General features: G+C 41.8%; 1 protein-coding gene across 2 annotated transcripts; it reads right to left on the bottom strand.

Annotated features, from left to right (window-relative positions):
• Nucleotides 1-1,886: 1,886 nt before the first annotated feature.
• Nucleotides 1,887-10,104, bottom strand: gxylt1b (glucoside xylosyltransferase 1b). 2 transcript variants are annotated; one of them, XM_085138304.1, is made up of 7 exons: nucleotides 9,720-10,104; nucleotides 8,428-8,626; nucleotides 8,155-8,286; nucleotides 7,754-8,005; nucleotides 7,475-7,598; nucleotides 7,186-7,358; nucleotides 1,887-2,140 (listed from the first exon to the last, which is right to left on the bottom strand). In XM_085138304.1, exons 1-7 carry the CDS (start codon nucleotides 9,908-9,910, stop codon nucleotides 1,982-1,984), a joined length of 1,230 nt encoding a protein of 409 aa, XP_084994430.1. In that variant the 5' UTR covers nucleotides 9,911-10,104; the 3' UTR covers nucleotides 1,887-1,981. The 2 variants fall into 2 exon arrangements, with proteins under 2 accessions (XP_084994430.1, XP_084994431.1); XM_085138305.1 differs by having other exon boundaries at nucleotides 8,730-9,833.
• Between the last annotated feature and the right edge of the window lie 1,062 nt (nucleotides 10,105-11,166).

Raw genomic sequence — 11,166 nt, 5'->3', positions numbered from 1 at the left:
CTGAATCTGCTTCTCTTTTTTTTCTTTTGATGATACTATTTTGAGGTTCAAGTCAAGTCAAGCAAAAAAAGAAGAAAAAACAACCTTCAAAAGATAAAGCTCTGAAGCAACAAAGTGCTCTAATTGCTGTATTGGCTATGACAGCCTCGTTCTTTTCTTTCATCACCAACACACTCCATCAACCTTTTCTCTGTCCTCCTGCAGTGCACTCATCTCTCCTCTTCAACATTTTGTCCTGTGACAGTAGCGAAAAATGGCCGACCTTACCTGGATTCACCCCCCCCCTCCCCATTATTTCTCTTTTTGTCCATCGCAAACAGACACATCTAATTATTTTGCGATGTGCCCATTTTTTTCCCCTCTGCATCTTCCACTCTGAACACTGGAGGTCACATATTTAAATAGTTTCTCTTCCCATCCGCGATGAGCACAAAAAGACATAAAACCAGAGTTATTTATTATGATATAAAACACGCAGTTTCGGGAAAATGAAACCTTGGAAGATGGACGATATTGAATTTTTCAAGATGGTGCTCAGTTCGAGCCATTGTCTTCCCCCCATCCCTCGGTCTCCCTGGGGACGCGGCACTGTTACGTGTTGCATTTAAGCACACAGGTCAATAAAGGTAATTGATAAGCTCTAGGATATATTGTGATAAATGAAGGATATCTCTGGTGCAATGAATCAAACTACCTCTCAGGCTATAAATGGACAATTGTATGCCCCCGCCTAATGGGAATAAGCATAAACTCATCTCCGTATAACAGACATCTATAGCGCTGTATTATTGGGCCATCACTTACACTTTATGAGTACCTCAGATACTGAGGCAGGGCCAGTGCAGCATCTGGGAAGGCCAGTTTATAGATTATTGGCAAGTCCATCGATCTGTCTGAAGAAGCCTTGGAATCACTTTTTCAACAGAGACGGGCAGAGCTGACAAGTGCCTTATACGGCTAAAAATTAAACGTAACGTAAGATGCTTGAATTTGTCTTCCTATTAAATTATACCAAGAAACTTACATTCCAGACTCATGAGTTATTTAATATTGCTTTATGGCAGTTTACTTGATATTCTCCCCATCAAAGGGTAAACTTCTTGTACAGGCACTAGTGAGCACATGAAAAACTGCTGCCCTCTAGTGGTCGCAAGCTGAAATGATCTTTATCCATTTTTATTTTGAACATAACAAAACAATGACGCACATTACTGTCACAAAACAGTCACACTCACATACACACTCGCAGTTATAGCATTTTAAATTTGAACAATAAAAAAAAAAAAAAAAAAAAAAAAAAACATCCAGCAGTGCAAAAACTATTAAAAAACAAACAAATACTTTGGCATCAGGAAAGAGCTCACAGCTTATTTGCACATTCACCAGAATTATTTCAGCACAACTATATGCTAATATATATTTAGACAGCTATTTCACCCCATTTTTAAACTCACATTTCCCTCATGTGTATACTGACACACGCTTTCAGTACATTGTACGCATTTTTTTTCCATGGTCCTTTCTCATAAATAACTGCTGAGTGGTTTCTGGAAGCTGAACAAAAAAAAGAAAAGTGGTCCAGTGCATGTGCCTCTCCAACTGAGCGCTGCAGAAAGCCTTTTTGTCCAGTTTTGATGAGATTATTTTCTCTTGTGTCTCACAAGGTTCAAAATAAATTCTCCAATATGGAATAAAAAAAATCTTCTGTTCTCAATTTAAAAAATTCATGAAAGGAAAAAAAAAGCGAAGTCCTTGTTTCAATCTGAGGCCAAGATCAGAGCTTTGTTACAAGAGCTGAGCAGTCATTAGTCTCAGTCTAAGACTAGCCCAGCTGCCTCAACTCAAGCAGCTGATGACAAAGTTTCAATCATTAGATTTCTTTTGTGTGTTTAGGCTTTCAAGATCAGCAGGTACGACTTCAATTCCTTGCAAAAGCTTATCATCCATAAAGCCCGTGTCCCGTCATTGTCCTTCAGGTTCGTCACCGCTCCCGAGTTTTCCTGTTGATCTTTGCCACACTGTTCCTCAGTCTCTTCGTAAAGAGTGTGTGTGATTTACCACAATAAGTGTGTGTCGTTTTTAACAGTTCCTCTTCTAAAGGCTCCAACAAAGACGTCACTGGGTCTGTGCCGAAAGTGTACTGGAACGACAAAAAAGGCCTTTCGTTAAGTCTGGCTTTGTGTTTTCAGCTTAACTTTGAGTTAAATTCCAAAGCTTTAATCTGTTTCAGCTTGGACCACGACAAAGAAAAGACACGTGATATTTCAATCTGCAGTCTGTTCTGTATTCTATGACCTCTCCGTCTGTCCAATCCAATATATGGACGGCATAAAGCGAGGAGCGCAAACCTCCCTGCATATACAGAAAGCCAGAGGAGGAACGCATGTTTCATTTAATTTCTCCCTCTTGAACAAAAGCCTAAAGAACATAAAAAACACTAAAAACTAAAGAACATTCTCTTTCTGTGAATCAAAGCTCAATATCAAATTTGGCATTTCACATGTAACGGAGACCTTTTTTGTGTCCAACACGCAGGCAAAATAACTCACACTATCCCATTTCTGTTTCTTAAATATGCTAGTGTCCTTATGGCTCTGCAGTTGGCTCAGAAACGTGAAAAGAGGAGCAGCAGAACTGATCAGATTTCCCAAGTAAGCGAGCAAAGTGGTGTGCTGAGCTGAATTTGTGCTCAGAAGATGCGTTTCCTTAGATACATTAAAAACTAAATCAGCTTCAATCACGAGGGACTCCAAATCTGATTGGTCAGCCAGGCTTGCACATAAACCGCCGGGTGTTGATGGGGGTCAGTTTTATGCTATAGGCTTACAATCCAGTAACAGCCAGGGATTAGAGGAAGAATTTCATGTCTTCCCAATAATGAAGGGCCCTTTACAATACTCTGAGGAAATCAATGGGGAATTACCATTTTTTATGCCAGCTCATTTACTTGCAGTTGGGTCTGATATTCGGTCACAAAGAGCAGGAGGTTTTTATGAGCACATACTTATACACACCCGCTGCTCATAAAGTTGCATTTACAGTTGGGTGTATTGATTTTGTGCGGCTGATGGGGCGCTGCCGGTGCGCACACTCCAACTCTAAAAGTACCGCCAGCTGTAAAAATTTAACTGCTGCTTCCTGGGCGCAGCTTTTTTTCGCAGCGGCGGGAGGGAGGAGATGCTTTACGACAGACAGGCCGATGTGCTGTGTTAGAGGCGGGGCAGGGAGGGGCCGTACCCTCGCTTCTTTGTGTGTGGATGCAGAGCATGGACATTGACTTACACACACCGTCTCCGGTTTATTGGGAATATTAACTGCTAGAATAAAGATCCTGGTTAAAATATTAACCAAAAAAAGGGGGGAAGAAGTAAATCATTAGTTTTAGCATCAGCACAAATGATGCATTCAGGAGCCTTTGTCCTGCTGTGTAGCTGCTTATATATACACGAGTGGCATAACCCAGTGATTCCTGGGCACAAAATGTGAGGTGAAAAGTGGTCTATTGTAGTAGTCCTGCAGTCATCTCACAATGTGACTGCTGTTATTATTATCTACGTCTACAAACTCACTCATATTTAGAGGGTATGATGTACGCTCTCATTCTTGCTGCTCTTTCTGAGCCACAGTTTGTCTTGTAAATAACATTCTGAAATTTCAAAGTAAAGGCACCGTCAGAAACTGCCTTTTCTCACTGTTTCCCTAGCGATCATCACTGTGCCTCAGCCCCAAGTCACCTGACTGCACACCTGCTCTGTATTAGTCTTCATTCATCACGTGCTGTTCAACCAGAAAAGCTTCTCCAACAGCTCAGGGGAGTGTGGCACTTCCACTGTGGAGGTTTTGATAAGAAATTTGATAAAAGCTGCCTTGACTGGGGTCGTCTGTCCCTGACATCACCGTCCATCAGCACAACCCTCCAGGGATAACGCTGCGCTTCTGCTTTCACAACAGTGACTGTGACAATAAATACTTGCATACATTTCTTGGTAAATGCACATGGTACTGTCCTGCTACTATGAAGTGTAGCTGTACAACAAGCTCAAAGAAATGTTTTTTCAGGAACTATTAAACGCACACAAGACTAATCCATACTCGTGCATCCTTCTGGCAAACCAGACTTAAATCTATAAAAGTATTGTGCAAAATGAGTGGGTGTCTCCACCTGCACACACAGTGCTGGTTAATGTGTCTACTGCCATAATTGATCCTATCCTGGAAAGCCACAGTCTTAACTGCAGGCCAAGGATAAGGTATAGATAAGGCATTACGCTGATCTATGTTCAATAGGAAAGCAATGAGGCTCCCAGTGTTGATGGCTTCATTAAGTAAATGCCACTCATGTCGTCAATATCATTACACTGCTGGTAAGCAACCCATAAACATCCTCGTGGGGGAAATTAGCTTTCCTCCAACCTTCTGCCAGTGGTGGAGATTTGTGTCTTCCAATGCAGACAATCTGAAGTCACCAGCATTTTTAGTCTTTAGGGTCAGCACCAATCTGAAATCTCATCAAGGAGGGGAACGAATCGGGGCACGAGGTGTGTCTCTGGGTTCAGAGGGGCTATAAAAGGGCTTTCCATCAGACGTTGCACTAAATTGCAGCTACAATACGTTGAAAAGGTTCAACAAGTCACTTTTTAAAGCTGGGACACTTTGAAATTTGCTTTTTGCTGCTTTTCATTCTGTCATATGAATGTAAACTTATCCATTTGTCTTCCACTAACAATATCTGTCTTTTGTATTTTTGCACACTTCTGTTGCTACACAAGAATTTCACTCGCATGTACTGTACCAGTGTACCTGCACATGTGATGCGACAATAAAAGTGATTTGATTTGATTTTGATTTAAAAAGTATATAATTACTGTGTGTTGTTAAAACCCCTAAAACCACACACACATGACTCTGTCTTTTGCCGTTTCTGTTTCTAGACCCTTTCACGTCTGTCATGTGTGTTCAGGGTGAACATGCTCTCATCTGTGAAATGCACAGGTCGGCAGTGGTGGACCTGCTAATCATGGTATTCTACGGCAAATGGCACCAGGGCTCGCAAAATTTCAAAATCCCTGGTAGCCCTTCGGGCAGGGACTCTTCAGTTTTTTTGTAGCCCAAAATAAATTTAAGTAGCCCGAATAAAAAAGAGCAATTTTTTGATTGATGTTTTGTTTCCTGTTTTGTTTCCTTTACAATATTATACATTAAAGTATAATATTGTAACGGAAACAAAACATTAATCAAAAAATTGTTGAAACACAAATTACAACATTGTATACAAATTACAATCATCAACTCAAATACTTGGTTCTAATTGAACAGAAATTTCTATGAACTTGTAAGAACTGTGTAGAACATGAATCAGTCTGTGTCAGATCCTGAATTTGAAATGTCCACTGAAGTCACGGGTAAGAGGCAAGTGGAACCAAGATCTAGGCCATTTGCTTTTTGAAGTTTGCAAAGACTGCTAAATTTTGCCAATGGTAGTTCACTCTTTGCAACATAGTACGCTGTTCTAAACTGATTTTCAGGTTTATTTTTAGTTTGTTATTTGCAATTGGTGTTTGTTCTGGGAAAGATACTGCAGACTGAGCAATAATGCATTTCTTGCATTTCTCATGGGTTCTAATGGGGGCCTCTCTTAAAATGACTGGTCCCAGTAACAAAGGCGCTTGTTGACTCAGAAATCGAGGGAAACCAACAACACACCAGGCAGAACATTATGTTATTTACATGGGTGCACATAAGTGGTCCGCATGTGCGCATTCGCTGTCAAAATAAAAGACGCGCACCAGATAAGAAGTCACAGCACGCGTTTGTGTCCATATAAAAGGCAGTGTTTTTGTCCGCTAGAGTGGGATTTTCACGGCACATTCTGCACCACATCTCTGTGCGTTCATCATTTGTTTGAAGCCAGCTCACCTGCGGACCACTTATGTGCACCCCTGGTTATTTAGCTCGTCATATTGCAGCCACAGAAATTCTTTTGTCCATGAAACCATAAAGCTGCACTTTCTTTTTGCCTTATAGTCTGATTTGCCATAACTTTTCCGTTTTGTGGTAAGCTTTTCTTTGGCTGTCACTTCTTCACTCTGACCTGTCTTATTTGGCTCAGCGGAACTACAATATATATCCTGCTGCTTTTACACACGCACTCACATAATGCTCAGCGATTCTCTGCGCGATCAACCTCTCACATGTTTAAGCTTGCTGCGGGAGATTTCACTTGTCATGTTTGCATAGTAAGCTAACGACTGATAAGATGATGTCAGAGGAATTGGTGCGCAAATTATCGTCACTCACCAATCAGTGCTGTCGCTCTCTATACACAGTTCGCGCGATTGCAAAGTGAAAGCAAAAAACAAGCGCAAATTCAAACGCGATTTCAATATGTCATATATTGAGTGGCTCACCGATGCCAATGACATAATTACTCAGCTACATTTCCGAAAGAATGCAAAAGCATTGACATAGATTTTTCCTTCCTATGATAGCCCGATGAGCAGGGCAGAGATAGATTTTGGTAGCACGACTGGAAAAATCGCTAGCCCCGGGACGTCGGGCTAGCGATTTTGCGAGCCCTGGGCACGGCACCAACAGACCAGGCTCATGTTGTTTAGTCAGAAACATTTACACTAGTGGGCTGCTCGAGGTCATTTTGCAGCTCTGGCAGTGCTTACCCTGATCCTCCTTGCACAAAACAGCAGATACTGGTCCTGTTGATCGATTGATTGACTGATTAAGGGCCTTCTATGGCCCTGTTCATCTCTCCTAGAGTAACCGCCTGTCTCCTAAAATCATCTCTATGCTCTTGAGAGAGTGCTGGAAGACACAGCAAACCCTCTGGCAAAGGCACCTATTGATGTGCCCTCCTGGAAGAACTGGAATACCTGTGCAACGTCTGTAGGGTCTAGGTATCACCTCAAGCTAGCAGCAGTGACACTGATACTAGCCAAACACAAAACAAGTGAAAAAATATTCAGAAAGGATAAGGAAGGAAAATTATCAGCAGCCTCCACCTGTGAAACCATTGCTTTTTACGGTTGTCTCATTGTTGCTCCTTTTTCATTAACACAAAGCAGTTGAAACTGATTTGTGTTAATGAAAAAGGAGCAATCGACCCCCTCTACTACTAGCATAAATATCCCAGTAACACTCACATAATCCAAAAACACACCATGGCATGCTGACCTTTTTTATGGCTTCGTAAACAGCCCTGAAAGCAGGCTGTTTGTAGTCGTGGTACACTCCTCTGTTTCCATGGAGTATGTAGATGCCATCCTCCTCAGCTGAGGCACAGTTGCTGCCATAGATGCAGTGATCCGGGCGATAGTTCCACTGGCATGAAAACTCCAGCAAGGACTCTGCAGACAGAAGCAGATGACAAAGGTGGCACAAACTTGGTATTCTGTACACTTTTACAGATACGATATGCTGTGAATTAGTAACTTAGTGTGTGTCTAAATGTGTGCAGTCATACCGGGGTTATAGTGGAAAATGATATTTAGTAGGTCCTGGTCTCCCCATGTTATGTTCAGTTTATATTTCTGGAGTAGAGGCATCAGGAGCTCTTCCCAGCGCAGCCCCACTGATGTCATGTCATTCTGTCAACACAGACAAGCACACACACAACACGATTATATTTACAGTTTTGGTGCAGGGAGGTTCGCACTGGCATTTTCATGGACTTGAGTGCAAATCCACTAGAGAAGGAGGACATCTTGTGGTCACTAAAGGTAATACACCGATACAAGCTCACCTTAAAGAACATGCTCCTCATACGTGTCAGATTCATGAGCATGACCCCTGAGTTGATGCCCGTCCTGCCGTAGAACGGGTGACGGGCAAAGCGATTGTACCAGGCGATGCGGGGCTCCTCGTGCTCTGGAGCCATAGCAGCCAGCTGAGAAGAATTAAAGTCAGACAGGAACCTCCACAAGAGGTCCACCGGCTGCAGGAAGAGGATGTCTGAGTCCACATACACAATAGAGTCAACGTCCTCTAAGATGAGCTGGGAAAGGACAAAAGACGGAATATTCGTGACGCTCATGTAAGTGCAGAAAAGCATACTTCACAGACTTGAAGTAATCCAAAATAAAAATCACTACGAATAAATTTTTCAACTTCACTCTTCAGAATTAAAATAATATTACAGCTTACAGGTAAGAAGAGTCGCTGGGAAGCGCAGGGTTTGAAGAGTTTCTTCCACTCTGCTGCATTCTCATTGGGGAACCTGATGGAGTAGACTCTGTAGCTGAACCTGTAGCGAATAAAACCAGGCCACGACTCCAGCTGGAACACAGATATGAATGCACTGGTTTTGCTACCTGAAGTAATGCACAATATGGCATTCGTAATCATCGACACTCAACAGAAGTGGCTACCAATGTTAGGTTTCATTGTTACGCTTCAAAAGCAAAGGTACCCACTCACAGCTTCAATGAAGCCGGCGTGAAGCTGATCTTCTGCAAAGATGTGCAGATGGAGGCGCTTGACGCTGAAGAGCACAGCAGACTTAATCATGGTGAGCGTCTCCTCCAGCCTCTCCCCGCAGGCCACCACAGCCAAGTGCATGGGAGGTTCAGGCCTGGTACCAGCAGCCTCCTGCTGAGCCTGCTGACGCATGATGTACCTGAGGGAGAAGACGGAATTGGAGGTGCGTTACACTCGGGCAGAGCCACACTCGAGATATTTTAGGCAAGATGATCTGAGTCCTATAACAGTAATAAACTTACCATATAGGAGGCTTTCAACAACAACACTCTAACAAGCTAGTATTTATTATATTCCTTTAGTGCAAAGGATGGAGGATTTGGTGAGTGTGACTTGATCTCTCTAGAGCAGTCACACTGTAGTTGTTTTAAGCCATGCCTGTATTTAACTGCACCCAATAATTCTAATCGTGAATAAATCCCCAAAGTAGTCATTTGTCACTACGGTGAAGAACTGTCCCTTTCTTTGTCTTATGTGAAAGAAACTTTTAAATTCTGGACTAAAAAATGTGTTTCAAAATGTATTTTCTAACCCCCTTAATAGAAAATAAAATCCCCAAAAATTGTGCTTCAGGCTGGGATACTTAAACCACTACGCTGTAGAACACGATTTGGCGCCCTCTGCTGGATAAAATATGCAAAGACGCTATCTAAAACGTATCCTTTTCCCCCCCATTATTTTCTGGGAACAAGTAGAAATTGTGATTATTCAGATAAATCTGTGACAGAAAATATCAACACGTTATTCAGACTTTTAATCCATTTAGTATCGAGTACCCACTTTTCTCTTCCTTTACTCTGCCCAAACCTGAACCATAGCAAACACAGCCATGTGTGGACACCATGTTGATTTAAAGCAGCGTGATAAAAACACACATTTAGGCTACGTCAGATATTTTTGTACTAGCACATTTTTTAATTCATTTGCCAAAGATATGGCTGTGGGACACACAATGTGTGGTTTACACAGATCCTACATCACTGACATATCGACACAAATCTTTTATACATGAGACCTGCACGTTAAAGTGCAAACCTAAGCAGGTACTTTGCAGCATGTCTAAATATTTACTTGTTGAGCTTCCCTATGACCGACTAATAAGTCGCATTCCTGTAGCCTGAGTGATTACACATGAGTACCGGCGTATGCTTTCTGAGTTTTACAGCTTGTCCCATGAAGCACAACTACAAGCGTTGTTTCGATTTATTAAAACACTGAAAATCCACTCCTACCAGTTGTACGAGTGTGCGTTTTTATCCGTGACCCCTCGCCTGGCTCCAGACGCTCTCAGTGGGATGAGAATCTTCTTTGGTCCGTTTCTTCTGGCGGACACGTCCGAGTAAAAGAGCCTGCTGTAAACATACAAGCCCGAAAACACGGCAAACACCATGCACAGCATCAGTGCACGCATGTACCGCCGCATTATACAGTTTCAAAACGCAACTCGGAGCTGAAATCATTACACAGAAACTAGCATTTAATCATAGACCGCTAAGCTAGACGCCGCGGTAACGCACTTCCGGCGGGGATTTACAAAATTAAACTCATTCCAGTACCAATTACGCCCTCTGGCGGTGGTTTGTTTTCTTTTCTTTTGTGTTTTCTTTGGGGGGGCGGGGGGGGGGGGGGGTTGTTGTTGTTGGGTTTTTTTTAATACCTTTAAAGGTTTGTGGAGAACAGTCAAAAAGTCTTACTTATCTGTCTTTATGCTCATGTTAAGAAAATAAAATAAGAAGACAATATATGATTTGATGTATATAGCAAGACTTTTTATTATTTATTCTGACTCAGTATAATACTATTATTAAAATTAAAAATTCTGAGTATATTATATATGTGCCCTTCTGATCCTTTTATTTATTTACTCGATATTGTGTATGTATATGGATTTATCTGATCTAACCTGCGTATTTTTGGGTAACTTCAGAGCCATCTTGACGGACACAAAGAACAATTCAGAGCACAGTTTCTCTTTATGTCCAACAAAAGGACATTCTTCAGCTTGGACACAGTAGCTTATTGTCAGAATCTTGCTTAACTAATAAGCAATCAATATTTTTATTTATTCATGTTTAAATAACTAACATGAAAGCATGGCTAATAAGACCTCTTGGAAAACAATTTAAGTTGAAGAACTTACACTATGTTTTGAGTGTGTATCACAGCCGATTTCGACACTAAAAACTGGACAAATGTACTTGCAAGTCTACAAGTTATACTTTTCTTCTTATGCCGTTTCACTTTCTGTGCTTTGATGCTCCGAAACAGGTCGTGGCTGTCTTTACACTTTTATTTTGAAGGCGACAGCAACAAACTTCCTTATCTTATCTATGTTTTGTGTGTTTAGTGTTGCAGCTTGTTCAACAGAAGCAGGAGGTCGAGACCCTCATTTGGGGGGAAGGGTGGGAGCTAACAGCAGAGTTCTCCCCCATCCCTCCCCCTTCCAATCAGCCTCTGTCTGCAGCAACTTTCCACGGGTCTCACCTCTGAAAAGACCCATTCAGTGTCTATGATTCAGTGTGGCTTTAAGTGACAAATCATCCTTAGTGATGTGGTTGCAACTGACAACCCTGAACTTCAATTGCATTTTCATTAAGGGACATAAAAGGTCACTTATCTGATGTATATACCAACGTCAGAGCTGCTGGTTGTTTAATATTTAAGTCTTGATTTGAATTT

This window comes from Neolamprologus multifasciatus, chromosome 17 (genome assembly GCF_963576455.1).
Source record: "Neolamprologus multifasciatus chromosome 17, fNeoMul1.2, whole genome shotgun sequence".
Taxonomy (NCBI): domain Eukaryota; kingdom Metazoa; phylum Chordata; class Actinopteri; order Cichliformes; family Cichlidae; genus Neolamprologus; species Neolamprologus multifasciatus.
This window is presented reverse-complemented; position numbering and strand designations above follow the sequence as displayed.